The sequence below is a fragment of the Enhydra lutris genome, unplaced genomic scaffold (assembly GCF_002288905.1).
Source record: "Enhydra lutris kenyoni isolate GAN:26980312 unplaced genomic scaffold, ASM228890v2 scaffoldscaffold31, whole genome shotgun sequence".
NCBI lineage: Eukaryota > Metazoa > Chordata > Mammalia > Carnivora > Mustelidae > Enhydra > Enhydra lutris.
In genome coordinates, this window is record NW_019154115.1 from 19,377,233 (window position 1) to 19,393,964 (window position 16,732).

Genomic DNA, 16,732 nt, shown 5'->3' on the forward strand with positions numbered 1-16,732 from the left:
AGCCGCCCCCCTGCTCCCAAGGGACTGGAGCCGGGAAGGCACACACGCACACCCATATTTATTAGCCTTCCCTGGGATGGGGGTTTGGACCAACTCGAAAGTGCAATGTGTGTTTGCAAGTTTGTGCACAAGCCAGGGAGAGGCAAAGCGCCCCGTTTGCATACAAGTCTCAGTGGGTCCACCGAGCCCTCGCGCCGCTCACCCCTGGTTTGTGTAACTCGCGTGTGTGTGTGTGTGCGCGCGCGCGGGCGTGTGCGTTTGCTCGCTCGCATCCGTGCCCGCCGCGCAACGCGGGCCAGAAAGCGGGCCGTGGGCGCTGTCAGGCTCAGGGCGGGGGTGCCGGGGCGAGCGTGGGGCGGGAGCCCGGGCTCGGCCCGCCCCGGGAGCCGGCCCCTCGGAGCCTCGGGCCCTGCAATGGGACGTGTTCTCCTTTAAGAGTTAAGAAACTTGAAACCTTGTTTGCGCAACAATCAGCGCCGCGGAGCCGCCAAAGTGTCTAGACTGGCATATGATGGGAGGCAGCCAATGACTCCGCGGCGCTCCTCCGGGGGCCCTCAGTGTGCGTTTGAGGAGAACAAAAAAGAGAGAGAGCCGAGCGGGGGAGCGAGCGAGGGAGCCGAGCCGAGAGAAAGAGCCGCCGGGCGCTGCCTCGCCAGACCTCGCAGGGACCGCGGGGCCACCGGGAGGCACTTTTTGTGGAGGGGGGAGGGGGACGACCTCTGCAGCCGCGGCGCCCCGGGCGTCCGAGCGCAGCGTGGGGCGGGCTGCGACATCTGCCTCGGTGGATTGCATTTTTAATTAAGGATTCCCAACAGCTCTTGGGATTTTTACAGTTTCCACTCAAGTGTTGACACCCGCCTTCTGGAGAAACTTGCTCCAAGTGCATCTAGCGCCTGGGACCTGAGACGGAGTTGGCTTCTCGTGCATGCAATTCCAGGATTTTGGTTTTGTTTGGGGTTCTTTTTCTTTCTTTCCTTTTTTTTTTTTTTCCTTTTTGCAGGGAGTAAGAAGGAAGCTGAGGGTATCAACAAGCCTGCCTTTCGGATCCTGCAGGAAAAGCCCATGTAGTTAAGCGCTTGGGTTTTAAAGGCAGGGCTTCCCCCGACACATCTGGAGGGTTCGGCGCGAGCGCTTTGTGCTCATGGACCAAACGCGCAACTTTTGAAGGCTCGCCGGCCCATGCGGGGTCTTTCTGGCGCGGCGCCGCCTGCAGTCCCCCTCCAGCGCCGGGGCTGGAGTTGCTGAGTAGCCGGGCCGCCGGGGTCCATGTAGCCGCTGGCCCCGCGCGGACTGCGGCTCGGCGCGCGCCTGCTCCCCGCCGTCCCGGCCCGGCGAGCTCCCTCATGTTGCAGCCCCGCGGCGCCCCTTCGACGACAGGCTGTGCGCAATCTGCACGGCGCCGTGCGGCGGAGCTTCATGTGGGGCTGCGGCCCGCGCAGCCGGCGCCTCGCTGAGGGAACGGACCCCCGGTAACCGGAGACCGCCTCCCTCCCACCCCCGGCGCCAAAGGATATCGTATGTTCAGGTCCAAACGCTCGGGGCTGGTGCGGCGACTTTGGCGAAGTCGTGTGGTCCCCGACCGGGAGGAAGGCGGCGGCGGCGGCGGCGGCGGCGACGACGAGGATGGGAGCTGGGGCAGCCGAGCTGAGCCGGCCCCGCGGGCACGAGAAGGCGGAGGCTGCGGCCGCTCCGAAGTCCGCCCGGTAGCCCCGCGGCGGCCCCGGGACGCGGTGGGACAGCGAGGCGCCCAGGGCGCGGGGAGGCGCCGGCGCGCAGGGGGCCCCCCGAGGCCCATGTCGGAGCCGGGGGCCGGCGCTGGGGGCTCCTCGCTGGACGTGGCGGAGCCGGGAGGCCCAGGCTGGCTGCCCGAAAGTGACTGCGAGACGGTGACTTGCTGTCTCTTCTCGGAGCGGGACGCCGCGGGCGCGCCGCGGGACGCCGGCGACCCTCTGGCCGGGGCGGCCCTGGAGGCGGCGGGCGGCGGGCGGAGTCGCGAAGCCCGCTCGCGGCTGCTGCTGCTCGAGCAGGAACTCAAGACGGTCACGTACTCGCTGCTGAAGCGGCTCAAGGAGCGCTCGCTGGACACGCTGCTGGAGGCGGTGGAGTCCCGCGGCGGCGTGCCGGGTGGCTGCGTGCTGGTGCCGCGCGCCGACCTCCGCCTGGGCGGCCAGCCCGCGCCGCCGCAGCTGCTGCTCGGCCGCCTCTTCCGCTGGCCCGACCTGCAGCACGCTGTGGAGCTGAAGCCCCTATGCGGCTGCCACAGCTTCGCCGCCGCCGCCGACGGCCCCACCGTGTGCTGCAACCCCTACCACTTCAGCCGGCTCTGCGGGCCAGGTGAGCGCGCGCGCGCCGGTGGGGGCTGGGGGTTCCCCTTCCCGCCCCTTTCCGAGGCCTTTTTGGGCCGGAACACCGCGGGCCCGCGGGCGGGTGGAGCTGCGGCTGCACCCGCGCGGGTGCCCCTGGAGCGTGGGAGCCCCGGGTGGAGGCGCCTCGCCGGGCAGGACAGCCCGAGAAGTGGCACACGTGTCAAATGGCACCTTTTTAAGACTTGGGAAAACTCGAAAGGGTGGCATTGGAGTTTCTCTGCAGCTTCAGGGACCTAATGTAGGCTACAGCTTCATAGACGGTGAAAGAGGAGGGCAGGCCTAGGAGAAACACAAGTGTCGTCCAGTCCCCCCCTCTTCATTTTACCCTCAGTCCGTGCCCAGGCCTGTAGCGTTTGTGTGCATATGCTTATCCCTATGCTGTATTTCCCTATATCCAGGTAGATACAAGTTGTGAAATTGGGCGTAGACAATTCATGTCTAGAGTCAGAAGTGTTCATAAATGGGCACATTGGTTCCTTTGTACAATTTGGAGCAAAGCTGTCTCCAGGTGGAGATCACCTTCTTGCCCTGATTGCTGCCAGCATCCCTTGGGTGTCAAATATCAGCACACACACACACACACACACACACACACACACACACGCACACACCCGGTGGTAGTCATCATTGTCAGTTCTGTGTACAGTTTTTCTAGAGTTGAGGGTCCTGGAGGCGACCGCAGGTGGAGGAAGCAAGGAAGCCAGATAATTTATTTACCTCTGAGACCTGCCTCCCTTCTTTGTTCTCTTCCTGGGATTTCCCGCACACACCCCACCCCCAGCCCTGCTTACTGAGCAGGCCCTGGGTTCTGGAGCAGAGGTGAGGACAGCCGGAGGCTCCCCCCCACCCCACTCTGACCTCTGCAGTGCATGGCTCACACATTTCAGCCCATAGCATCTTAGGGGCGTGAGCATTCAGTGGCATTGGGGATTCTGTGGGGGTGGGACTAATAGAAGATTGAAGGCTGTTGGGCCTGGGTAGGCTCTGAGCTCCTCCAGCCTATGTCCCCTCTGGAGAGTCAGCATCCAGCCTGGGGGGCACACAGTGGGTCAGATCACAGATCTCCAGACTCCCAGTGTGGAAGGGGACTGTGGGCCCAGGATTTGTCCCAGATGTCTTGTTCACGTGTGGGTGGTAGCTGGGGGGAAAGGCAGGTGTAGCTGTCTTGGTGGTTCCTGAAGAGAGAGCACTGATTGGGGGATGGGGGGAGGTTGGGGAGAAGCACCATGGATCTGGCTGCCCTGAACCCTGCATGGTCACTCCAGGCCTGACTCAAGGGCTTTTGGCAGTACCTGACCTGTGGCCCATGGGAGTCTTTCTGTGCTCCTTGTTCCTCTTCGGGACAGCTTCTCCTGGAAGTGGCTTCCTCTTGTATGGTACCCCATCTCCTCCCTCACTCTGGGGCAAGGGTCGCTGTTGGTGGTTGCCCTGTCGCCGGTCATTTTTGGTGCATGGGAGGTAATTGGTGGGGCCCACTTTGTGCTTTCAGCAGGCCCTGGCAGCTTACTTTCTCTCTTACCAAGTCAGTGTCCCCACAGATACATGTTGAGCACTTACTGTGTGCCAGGCATGGTGCTGGGTGCTGTATAGGAGAGAGAGTAGAAATATGAGTAGGGTGCCCTCGAGAAACAGTCTTCCCCTGGGAGATGGGTCAGAGATGGGGGAAGAAGGGCCAGGTCTTTAGGTCTGAACTCTCTGAGCGCTGTGGGATGTGGAGGTTAACAGGATCCCCTCCTGGAGCTCCATAGTTCTGTCTGGAGACAGCCTTGGAGGGTGGGTCGGGGAGGTGGGCAGAGAGGAGGAGGAGAGGGCCTGCTGAGAGTCAAGGTGCCTGGTCTGCTCAGGTGTGTGAGAGCCAGAAGGGATGCACACCCCTCTCTCCCTAGCTTAGATGCCAACTTAGGTGGTGGTTTGAGTTTGGCCAACTTGGGGGCGGGGTACAGGTTGAGGGGCAAGCTGTAGTGGAGCAGTTCTTCCCCATAGCCCTGGTCCCAGGGTCTTTAGTAAGCTTGACCTTGGATGAGTAATCTGCCCTCACAGTCTCCCTATTAGTTCTTGGGAGGCTCTAGGAACAATTCTCCATATCTGATTCTTAGCCTGAGCACTGGCACTTGACTCCCTCCCTCCTCCCCAAAGGAGGCACTGTTACAGGAGCCTGGTGTCTGTTCCCTGTCTCTTTGCCAGCCCTCTCCCCTCTCCCCATTGAGGCCACCCTGGGGGTAGGTGGGAGGACCGATCATCTGGGAAGAGTTTTCAGGAGGTGCCAGGTTGACCCTCTTGCTTCCTCCCCTGCCCGATGGTGTGGGCCGCTGGGACTGAGAACTGGGGAGCCCTTTGCTGCCCACTCCACCCCTGCTGCCTGGCCGCCAGCCTGGCTCCTAGAACTGGGCGGGTACATAGCTGGAGCTCAGCGGTGCGCATCCTGATAAGGAGACTGCTCCTTCCAGGGCTCTGGGGGAAGAGGGCTGGGGCAGTGGAGCGGGCGGGCAGGCAGACAGACAAGACAGATGGACAGACAGACACACTTGGGGAGAGCAGGCACATAGCTGGAGAATACAGCAGCATACTCAGCAGGCCAACTGAGGGGCACCCACCAGTTGCCCCAGTGCCCACCTGACCCCCACAGGGAGCCCAGGTGGCCAGGAGGCCCCTTTCTGGGCAGTGCTGACTCCTTCTGCTCAGAGCAAACTCTGATCCCATCCATCAGCTTGCTCTGGGACCCTGGGGCCAGTTCCCCTCTTTGGACCTCTTTTCACACGGTGTAAAATGAGACCGTGGGCAGAATCCTGGAGTCTGATGGGCAGATTCCAGGCGACCCAGGCCTCCTCCCCTACCCTCTCCCCTATGCTTGTCTCAGAAAGTGGGGGTCCTCCCTCCTTGTGGGGCTCTGTCCTGCACCTCCATCCCTGTGGGAGTCAGGCCCCAGCTGCCCTTCCCTCTTGTGTGTCTTTCTGTCCCGGGAAAAGCCAGTTCGCTGAGCTGGGTGCCTATGTGGACGGAAATGTGGAGAAATACTTTAATCACAGTTCTAACCTGTGTTTATACAGCTCCTTTCTCCTGAAAGTATCCATTAACTTTGGAATAAATCTCCTGCTCTTTGCTCCACCACTTTTTTTTTTCTGTAATTATATTCAGTAAATTACTATTATCCAAATTGCGCCAGGGAAAGAGAGCGAGAGCGAACTTCTGAGCGACTGGAGGAGGCCGCCTAGGAAAACACAGGGCTCCCAGGCCAGGACTATAGGAATTAGAATGGGCTAAAAAGTTTTCCTTTTATTTGGCCTGGCATTATCCCTTTGAAATGAGATCAATTTCAAGTTGGGCTTCCAAGCCCCTGCCCCGCCCCTCTGGCGGCCCCTCGGCCTGCCCGCCCTACTCCTCAGAGCTCCTCCTTGGAGGTGAGGAAGGGGTGATAATGTGCTGTTTGCCTCTTGCTGGCGCCAGCCGGCCGTGCTGTTTATCTGGCTGCCGGGGGGGAATCTGGGCAATTAGGCTCCGCTGGCCTTAAAGCGCCAGGAGCTCCTTTTTTTGAGGCTCCCATCCCCGGCTTGGGCTTGAGCCTTCAGGTTCTGGGGGTGGAGGGGACTGGTGCTTGGGAGGCCCCCTCCCCACCCACAGCCACCCCTGGGAGGGGGGCAACTGGGAGGCCCAGGGCGTCATGTGGATCCTTTCCTAAGGGAGATGCTGGGCTGCAGAGCAGGGGTGGAAGGCTTTGTCCCAAACTGAAACCTTACCAGGCTCTGGGAGAGGCTGGGAGCTCTTCTGGCTTTAGAATTAGGATCTAGATCCCAGAAGGTTAAGTACCCCCTGGGGGCTAACCAGAGGCCCGTCTGCACTGGGCTGAGCTGAGCACTAACCTTCTGGTACCCTCGGCCCCTGGCTGACTGCTCTTGAACTTCTGAAGGAAGTTGGAGGAGATTCCTGAAGTTGATGCCTGAGGCTGGAGTGTCTGATCTCTCTCTCTCTCTCTCTCTCTCTCATCCAGTTCTTTCAGAGGGCCCCCAAGGGTTCTAGGCGCTCTCCCCTTCGAGTTTAGAGCACCTTAAGTTATTACTGAAAAATCAGTATGACTTTTGGAAGCCTTAAGGTAGCTCCTAAAAGGGGACTGGATGGAGGGCCTGGAGGCAGCCCACACTTGGCCTTCTGACCTTTTGTCTCCCACCTGAGTTAATGACCTGGGGCTCCCCTCGCCCAGATCCCCCAGATCAGCGGGAGCGGGAGGCGTGGGAGTGAAGTGGAGATGCCAGTTAAAGGTCCCCCAGGACTGTACGCAGCAACATTATTCCTAATAGGCAAAAAATGGAGAAAGTCCAAATGTCCATTAGCTGAGGAATGGCTAACCAGACGTGGTATATCCATACAGCGGAGTATCATTCAGCCATAAAAATGTTCCATCGATGCTGTTGCACTGTGAGCCTGGAAAGCATTGTGCCGAGGGAAAGAAGCCAGACACAAAGGGCCGCATATTATGTGAACCTATTCGTGGGAATTGTCCAGGATAAGCACATCCATAGGGACTGAAAGTAGATTTATGGTGGCCTAGGGTTTGGGGGTTGAGGGGGTAGGGACCGATGGCTAACAGGACAGGGCTTCTTTGGGATGAGGAAAATGTCCAGTAATTACATGGTGGTGTTGGTCTCACAACTCTCAGTATACTAAAAAACCACTGAATTGTACACTTTAAAAGAGTGAACCTCGGTATGTGAATGAGAACTCAGTTGTTGGAGAAAAGGTAATTCAGAATCGGTTCCCACATGGCCTCCTGCTTTGTTTCAGAGAAATAAAATAACATCTCCTGCCTTCGGATGTGGCCTTGGACAGGTCCTGTACCTGGCTGGACCTCAGCTGGCCCAACCAGTTAAAAGGAGCAGTTGAGCTGGGTGAACACGTGACGTTGTAAATCTCTGGGTCTTGGGGTGGAGTTTGTAGGGCTTCCTACTTTTTGCCCAGGATGGAATTTAGCGCTCAGCTCTCAGCCTCTGAAGTTGTTCAGCAGTTCTGTGCAAACCATTTTGCTGGACCAAACGGGGGCCTGGTCAAGTCCCTCCTAAAAGCTTTGCAGTTCTCACGAGCTGGTGTGAGGGACATTTCTAATTTACAGATTTGCTTTCTGCCTTACTCACATTTGGAGACACCCAGATCGGGAGGGGCCGTGGGTGGCGGGAATCTCGGAAGCCACCTTCTCTATACCCTTTCTTCCCCTCCATGTTTTGGGTCTCAGATAAACAGCCCCTGGGAGAAATGGTGGGGTTGATGACAATGGCTTGACTCCAGCCACCACTGCCCATTGCTGCCAAGTTTCACTCTGGGGGGACAGATCCAGGAGGGCAGTTGACCAGAGCGCCCCACCGTGTGTGGCCTGAGCCTCAGCCAATCAGATTTTTGCAAAGGGAACCCTAACACAAGAATTACAGGCCTTCCAGTAAGTGAGTGGGGGAGTGGACAGGGCGTGAGACCAGGGATCAGGAGACCTAGCTTCTGGCTGTGGCTTTGGCTCTACTGTCAGTTTGCTGTGTGGCCCTGGGCGGGGGGTGGGGGGGTCACCTCCTCCTGTCAGGCCTCCGTGATCACTGTATGGGTGGGAGCGCCTGCCTCAATTCTCTTTCCCTGTGGAGCTTTAGGCCTCCTTGCATTTTGCCTCTTGTCCTGAAAGGCTGGTCTTCACTCAGGTCTGGTTTCTAGCCCCTCCAAGTCTTGAGGACCAGTGGATCAAGTAAGTGGCTGCTACTGAAGGCAAATTGTTGCCTTCCTGGAGCCTTGTTGGGGGCTCCTTTGGGTCACCCTTTTCAGCCTCTAAGTCCTCATTCTCCGCACCTGTGTCTGCAGAGGCCCCAACTTCTCCATTATCCTGATTACCATTGTCTTTGTCTGTACATGTTGACCAAGCACTTTCTGTGCACGTGATGGACGGATGACTGGGATGAACGAGTGTAATACGGGGGTGCCTCTTGTTCCCTATGTCCTTGGGATGTAGAGTCAAGTCAGGGCCTGGGTCCACATTCCAGTTTCATCATGATTGGCTGGAGGGGACCCTGGGCAAGTCAGTCTTCTCATCTGTAAAATGGGAATGACAACGGCCATCCTAACTTATTTTTGAGAAAAACGAGTAGGCACCCAGAAGCGTGATTAACCACACTATACCTAAGATCCAAAAGAATGATACTACTTACAATAAATGAAGTTGAAAATGCCTGGCATGGAGAAAGACACAGGGTGGGCATTCAGCAAATGTTTGCCTCGGTCCCAGTGGCTCTTCCATGATTCACTTTTCCTTCTCCCAAACTCTGGTCCACAAAAGAGTCCCTGTTTCTAGACTTCAGAGCCTTGACTTTGTTGAAGTAATTTCAGGATGGAAAAGCTGGGTGGGGAAGAAGGGAAGCTGCACTGGGCGTACGGAGCAAACCAAATGCTCCTACAACTAATTGTGCCTTATTATAATTGCGAAAAACACTTATTACCCCTTGTGTCATTACTGATACCGGCCTAATAATAGTTATTACTGCTTTACTACCACTGAGAGTTTGTTTTAGTTTGCGATTTGATGGTGTTTAGTTTCATTTAGGGAAAATGAAGGGTCATTTCATTGATGCAAATTGTTACTTAGTTTAGCAAATTGTTACTTCCCCTAAAGCAAGAGGCTAAGGAATTCTTCTGAAGACAAAATATATGTTTTTAAGGAGGATTATTTTAGGCAAATGAAAGGAAACCAAAAGAAAAATACCGTAGACAATAAGGAATCACAGAGGGTCTGAGCTGGGAGGCCACGGAGAGCTTGGGGTCCGCCCCTTCTCTTTACAAAGGGGGAGACTGAGGCTGAGAGCTAGCTCGAAGTGACTGGCTTAAGGTCTCCCATCTGGGAAGCTGGGTTTCCTTCCTGGCTTCTAGCCTATCTTGCCCTTCTGTCTGCCCCAAAGAATGTCAGTTGTAATGCAGCTTATTTGGGAAGGAGCGTCCGTGTCTCTCATGCTCAGTTCTGATTAGAGTTGCCAAATTTAGCAATAAAAGGACAGAATGCCTAGCTGAATTTGAATTTCTGATTAAAAAAACCCAAACACACAGCACATAATTATTTAGCATATGTATGTCCCTAATAGTGCAAGGGACATACGTATACTAAAAATGATGCCGCATATATCCCGTGTTTTCTTAGGCAACCCCAGCTCTGACTTTCCCTGCACTCGTGTGTCACTTGTTATCATGACAGCAGTGTTTGTACAGGTACTTTTCCAGAGGACCAAGAGCTATTTTACATATATTATCTGTGTTTTCCCTCCTAGCGAACCTGGCAGGTCTTTATGATTATTAACCCTATTCTAGAGCTGAGGAGATAGGCTCCCAGAGGTGAAGGAACTTGCTTGAGGTCATACAGCCAAAAGGGCCAAAGGGAACCAATGAGGGCTTGAATCTGGGTCTGTACCCCAAGCCTAAAAGCCTTACCTGTTGGGTAAGAGACATGCTGGGAGAAGAGAGTTTCCTGGGGGCTGGGCTGAGTATTTGAGGACACCGATAATCAAAAGCAGGTCAAACCCCCAGGTGTGACCTCCCCTGCCCCAGCCTTGACGTGTCGTGTCTCCTGTCTTCCAGAATCACCACCACCCCCCTATTCTCGGCTGTCTCCCCGCGACGAGTACAAGCCACTGGGTAAGTGTGTGCTCCTTCCCACCCAGCTCCCTTCCGGTCTGGGGGGGCCCAGCCTCAGTGCAGTAGGGCTGGAGGGGAGGGCTGGGAAAGCAGGCCTGGCTGCCTTTGCGACGGGAGGATGGGACGAAGTTTTACAAACACACCTACAGTTGGGCCAAAGGAGACTCGGGGTCTATAGCGGACTATTTACATCTTGAAATTCCTCCGCTCATCATTAACCTCTCTGTGACCTTTAAACACGGGCCTGTGGGAGATGAATGGGTTTTGGCTTAAGTACCTCACTGGAGATGGGTTGGGTTTTCTTCCTTTTCCTCTCTCCCTCCCCCAGTCCTTGGTTGCTCTCCTTTGAGCCTGTGGTAATTAGCACTATGACAGATAGGAGAGCAGAAGTCACCTGGAGGGGAGTGGCGTGCTCGCCCCCACCGCCCCCGGTTAAGCCAAGAAGTTCACCTGGGCAGAAACAAGAGTTGGACTGTGGAGAAACCTGTGTGCAGTCTTGTTCGCATGCTCAGTGGAGGTGGTCATCCATCGTTTTAGGCGGGTCCCATTTGGAGGCAGAATGGGTTTTCTGGAAAACCTTGGGGCTAGATGGGCAGCTCAGATCCTGGAGTAGAGGCATGTGGTTTTGAAAGCAGCAATGGCTTGTTTTCTGGCCCTGCCGTACCCTCCCCTGGAGGATCCTAGGGGTGGGGCCCATGAATTTGGCTTTACCAGTATCAGGAGAGGGACTCTGTGATCCAGGCCGTTCCCGTGGGATCCAGGCTATCGAAGTCAGCTAGCATGGCAGGGATGCTCATACATTCCACCAAGTGACCACAAGAAGTGGGTTTTGTTTTGTTTTCGGTAAAGACCTCTTCCCAGTAGCCTGTGTCAGCATCATCAGGGAGGTCACTTCGAAGTGTCCCAGACTTTCAGGCATCCGGGCCAGTTTGCTTTCCAGGCCCCCCTCGAAAGTCAGAGGTGCCCACCAGGTCCCTTCAGGAGTATGACCTCTTCCGTTGAGAGGGACAGAGGCTGTCCCATGACGGTGTGTGAGTCAGTGGTTTAATGATGGCAGCTTTCTCATTGTTTCTCTCCACGTCTGGTCATCCCGTGGAGGGAGGAGCTTTATTTAGTTCTCCGGGGACCTGAAGAGGTCATCTGGTGGGACCCAGTCACTTTGCAGATGAGGAATCTGGCTGAGGGATGGAGAGGGCCCCCCCCAGCTAATGAGCAGCAGGGCTGAGGCGGAAACCCACTAGCAGCCCCCTGTTCGGTTTGGCCGTTCCCCATCCCTCCCTCACGGGCCTGTCTCAGCATTTCCCAAGTCAACATAATTGCACTAGTCGCTTAGAAGATCCCTAGTTCCATTAGAGGAAGAAAAAAAAAACAAAAAAAACCAAACCCAAATGTTCTCAGTAAATGTAGCCTCTCTGTTTGAAAGTCAAGGATCATTGCCCTGAGGAATTGCGGGTCAGCCTGTGATAAAGCAGCAGAAATCAGGACTGCGCCTGGCCCTGCTGAGCGGCCATTTGGAAATCAACAGGTGTCTCGGTTATTTTACAAATGGGACAACTGAGGCCTAGAAAGAGGAAGTGACACTCGCTGGTAGTCACACAGCTCAGGAGTCTGCAGACTACGGCCCGCCATCTGTTTTTGTACGGCTCGTGAGCTAAGGATGGTTTGCACTTTTTTAGATGCTTAAAAAAAAAAAAGTCAAAAGAATACTATTTCCTTGTATGTGAAGATGATAGGAAATTCAAAGTCTAGCATCCGTACTAATAGGCCTGTGGGAACATGGCCATGTTCCCCCGTTCCCACACTGTTTCTGGCTGCTTCCGACGACACGGTTGAGTCGCTGTAACAGAGATCCTGTGGCTTGCAAGGCTGAGAGTTCTATTTACAATGGGGGTCCTTTGCAGAAAAAGTTGATGAGCCCTGATTTTTACGACTGGTGGTGGAGGTGGGACTCAAACCTGTGGCCCCAGCTTCCAGGCAGGGTCTCTCCGTGGCGCTTGAGCCGTGATCAAGGTTGGAAGTGTTCTTTTTCTCCACCAGCCACTGCCCTGCTTCCAATGTCAGGGGTCATAAGAAGCAGTAAACGGGAGGCTTTGGAAGAAGGCACAATAGGACGGTCCTACTTCTGGGACCCTCGCTCACAAAACTGGCCCCGTGGGCTTTCTAGCGGCTCCCTTGGAAGTAAGGTTCAGCCTGCGATGTTGTTACTTCAGACAGGAAGAGGCAGCAAGATTCAGGGTGCTGAACACTGTGGGACCGTTAGCTATGAAAAGCAAAACCCTCTTTAAGAAGTTCCCACTTGGACATTGCGGGTATTATTTTTATTTTAAAGAGATTTTCCATCTGTCCTTATTTCCCTCCTAACACGTTTTACTAGCAGATAACTTTCTCGTGCCCTGATAAACAGTCTGAGCTATTTTTTGGTATTATTTTCTTTTCCTTGCATTGTTGCTTTTTCATAAACAAAAAGTCAGTTCACTTCTAAGCCTCTGTGATCACATGAGACAAAACAAAAAAAAAAACAAAAAAAAACAACCCACCCAAAATAAAACCCAGAACACCCAGTCAGCATCTGGCAAGTGGGGAAACAAAAAACAAAAACAAAACAAAAACCTCAGTTCGTTAATGTTTCATCTTCCCGTTCCTCAAACCTTGTGGTAAAAGGAGAAAAAAGAAAAAAAGTCCTACAGGATTGAATGGAATTCTAGCTCGCCAGAGCCTTGGCTAACGGTTTCTGTGCCAGGAATCCCCAGCTTGGAGTGGTTCTCCTGAGCCAGGTGGGACCAGCTGAGCCAGACCTGGGTCGAGCTGGGTAAGAAGGTGACGAGCTGTCAGCCTCCCAGAACATGCCTTATGACTCCTTCACACGGGCAACACCTCATGGCTGGGAGCAGAGGAAAAATGTTGCGAGTCCGCCTGCCCAAAAAGGCATGGGCTTGTCTGGGTAGCAGCTCAGTATTCCAGAGAAAATGTGCAAAAGATTTTCCTTTCCCCATCTCACTCACTGCACAGACAGGGGAAAACAAATAACACAAGCCATATGAACCATATGAAGTACTTGAAATTACTTAAAAAAAAAAAAAAAAAAAAAAAAAAAAAGAATGCCTTAAAAAAAAAAGCAAAAAACCAGTCCAGGCATTGCAAGTTGCTCTGTGAGCAGGTCTGGATGTTAAGGAGTGGAGGAGGGAAGAGGGAAAAAAAAAGTTAATCTGGGAGCAAATGCTTGAGCCGTTAATTAGAGGGGTACAAGTGGGACAGAGTGAGGGTGGCTGGTAACTTGTTAAAACAGAGCTTCCCCAGCTCCAGCGAGGAAGGAAGGAAGGAAGGAAGGAAGCAAGAAGGAACAACTTTAAGAATTTTAATGGTGGTAATTAAGCGCAGCAACTATGAATTGTTTAGGGGCTTAATTTAACCTTACCCACGGAGGCTCCAAGTTACTACTTGCTTAGTCCCCTGAACTTGGGTTATTTCTGTGGTCAGAGTAGTTGAGACTTTTCAGGTGCCAAGGCTGTAAGAGTCAGCATTTTCCAGAGGAGTTCCAGGGCTGGCTGGCCTGGTCTTGTGTGATCTTGGGACGAGGTTACAGAGTGGCATCAGAAAGCTGGGAGGGACACAGTGCCCTTTGCAAGCACTTATGTGTGCACACGCATGTGTGCGCGCGCACACTACACACACACACACACACACACACACACACACAAGAAAAGAGAGGACTGCCCCCACAGCCAACTAAGTTGTCTTTCTCTTTCCTCCGTAGATCTATCTGATTCCACATTGTCTTACACTGAAACGGAGGCCACCAACTCCCTCATCACCGCCCCGGGTGAATTCTCAGGTTGGCATTTCTGTCCTTGCACGGTGCTGTTGTGTTGAACTTCACGGAAGGGGACAGGTTGGGGGGGAGTTTGATGGAGGCCTTTATGATTTCCTCCCTCCTTTTCTTTTCCCCTGTCCTCCCACCTCTTAGATAGGAAGACTCAACGGTCTTCGTTGCCGGCATCCATGGGGTTAAGAACCATCTGTGTGAATGAGATCTAAAGATGGTCACTTTGAAAGTACCTCTTTGGCCACACGCTCACCAGTTGTCTCTACCTTGTCTCTCGTGGGACTGGTGAAAACCTAGCACGACTCTCCATCCCTCAGTTTAGCAGGGGGAAGCCTCTTTTCCCAGCTGCTGAGAGGCTACAAAACGCATGTGTTTGTATACATTTATCTTTGTGGCTTTCTCCTTCTGTTTGTACTCTGGGGAAGGACGGATGTGGAGGGTCAAGAGAAGGGGGAATGGAGTGTGGGTGGAACGAGCTTCGGGGAGGGTCTGGCAAGCGAGGAGTTGGCCAAAGGCTGGTGGTTTCCATGTCTCTCTGAGCAGTGGATGCTGGGCTAGGAAGCAGAGAGAACCCCAGTTTGGAGTCCCCCAGGCCCCTGCAATGAAGAGTTGGCCACAGGGATCATCCCGTTCCTGGGAGTAGCTAAACCAGGCTTGCCTTAAGAAATGAGTGGCTGGGGATGCCTGGGTGGCTCAGTTGGTTAAGCAACTGCCTTCAGCTCAGGTCACGATCCTGGAGTCCTGGGATCGAGTCCCACATCAGACCCCCAGCTCCACGGGGAGTCTGCTTCTCCCTCTGACCTTCTCGCCTCTCATGCTCTCTCTCTCTCAAATAAATAAATAAAATGTTAAAAAAAAAAAAAAGAAATGAGAGGCTGGCTGTGACCTGGGGTCATTGTGGGGCCAGGACGGACTCTGGTGCCGAGGTCTGTGGGACCCTTTGGGAGCATGGTGGATGGGTGTCCTGGGAAGACAGCTGGGGCTTGTGGCATGGGTGTGCACTGTGTGGCGTGACAGCCACTGGTTCCCAAGCGGACATGGCTGGCTGTCTGGGTGAGCACTTCTGTTTGTGTGCGTCCAAGCTGTCCTTCCCCTGCCCCATGCCCGTGGCAACAGCAGTGACCATAGCTGTTTATGGAGTGTTTGCTTTCGGCCGTGTCGTCTGCTCTGGCGTTGTACGTGCATCATCTCAGAATAGCAGTAAAGTACTTGCGCTGGGTCACATAGTAGCAGAGCCATTCACCACCATGCTACTGTGTTCCTGACCGCTGTCCCATCCCCCTTTTCTGCAAGGGCTGAATGTACCTCCAAAGCCTGCATTCCCCCATATGAAGTTCTGGCTGTCATTCTTGCCATCCCCTCCCCATGACTCTAAGAGGGACGCGATGCTGGCTGCCCGTGGCTGCCTGGCTATTACCCAGGTCCTAGCCCTTCCGCATTCATTCTGTATTCCATCACAACCGTGGGAACGAGTGTGCCCGTTTCTGTGATAGGAAAACGAGAAGCTAGAGCAGGAAGTGACTTGCCCAGGGTCCCGTAGTGGGGCTCATGGCTCAGGTACTGGCGTCCCAGTCTTCTGGGTCCCCCTTACCTTCTGGTCTTTGGTGGCCCCTCTGGTTGGGAGTTTCTTCTATGCCTATGGGCCCCTACTTGGTGATAATGCCTGAAAGACCTTATCAGATGAGCACAAGAAGTTAATACTTTAATCCATTCTTTTTCTTCTGTGCATATGTGGATGGAAGCCACATATAATTTTAAAGCAAGAGGCTTAACAGTGTTTCTGAATGCATGATTCTGTGCCCCTGCTAGCCCGCATAATGTATTTAATTTAGGTGGAGTGCATTGGCATGGGTCGTCTAGATGGATGGGAGGTGTTTCAACATTCTCTGCGCCCCCTCTCCCTGTTAATGGTGGAAACTCCCATTTGCAGAAATGCTTTAGAGGGCCGTGGTTTGGGTCTGTTGATGGATATAGTCTCTTAGGATCTCTCTCTGTCCTCCCAGAGCGGGCTGGGTGTGTGGCTCAGGTAGGATCGGAGCAGACCCCAGAGTCCCTGCTAGAACCAGGAGAGAGCACCCTCTGGAGGGACATGTCGGGAGACCCTGGCGGCTGCTAGGTTTGGCCCCGGGGCCCAGAGTCTGGGATTACCACCCAGTCATCCCAGAGCGGTGTGTGGTACGGCCAGTGAGCAGACACCCCTGGTGCTCTTTCCTGTGGGTGAGGCCCGCATGAAAATTTGGCATCCAGTGGAATTCTGAGGAACTGGGGAGGCAGTTTTGGGTTTCCAGTGTGGGGGTGGAGGGATCAAGTGGGGTCTGCTTGGCTTTGGTCTGAGTTCGAGGTTGTCTCAGGAGGTGAGTGGAGCGTTCCCCATGTAGTCACCCAGGCACCTTCTGGGGACGTCATGCATCTCCTCCCACTCTGGGGGCTCTGGGGGCTCGCTGGCCAGCTTTTCCAGCTTCCTCGAGCTGTGGGATTCAAAGGACCTGTGGGTCGGCTCTGCCCCTGCCTCCTGGGAGCTCCTAGGTTCGGGGCTGTGGTAGCTGTCATCCTGGAGGCAGGCTCAGGGAGGGAGGCCGTGCAGGGTGACGGGAAGCCCTGGAGAGGTGACAGGTCTCCTCCCTGGATGGAGGCAGGATTCTTCCGGCTGGGGTGGAGTGCGGGGCTTGCCCATGGGCAGGACGGGAGGTGAGATCAGAAAGCTGAAGGGCAGAATGTGTAGGGCCAGGCCAGGGTCTTTGATGTTCAAGGACAGATAACGCCCCTGCTGACAACAGCTGACACTTACTAACACTCCCTACTTAGCTCTTTGCTGAGAGCTGGTCATTCTCCATCTCCTGGACTTACTGCACCCCAGGGAGATGGGTATGATTCCCCCTGTCTTCCAGGGAAACTGAGGCTC

General features: G+C 54.6%; 1 protein-coding gene across 1 annotated transcript in view; it reads left to right on the forward strand.

The window, feature by feature from the left end:
• Positions 1–631: 631 nt before the first annotated feature.
• The window catches only part of LOC111153274 (SMAD family member 6), a 120,343-nt gene continuing 104,242 nt past the window's right edge, over positions 632–16,732 (forward strand). The window contains exons 1-3 of the mRNA XM_022512194.1: positions 632–2,334; positions 9,951–10,007; positions 13,762–13,839. Coding sequence (XP_022367902.1) covers positions 1,518–2,334; positions 9,951–10,007; positions 13,762–13,839 — 952 coding nt within the window. The 5' untranslated portion in view covers positions 632–1,517. The remainder of the gene's footprint in view (positions 2,335–9,950; positions 10,008–13,761; positions 13,840–16,732) is intronic.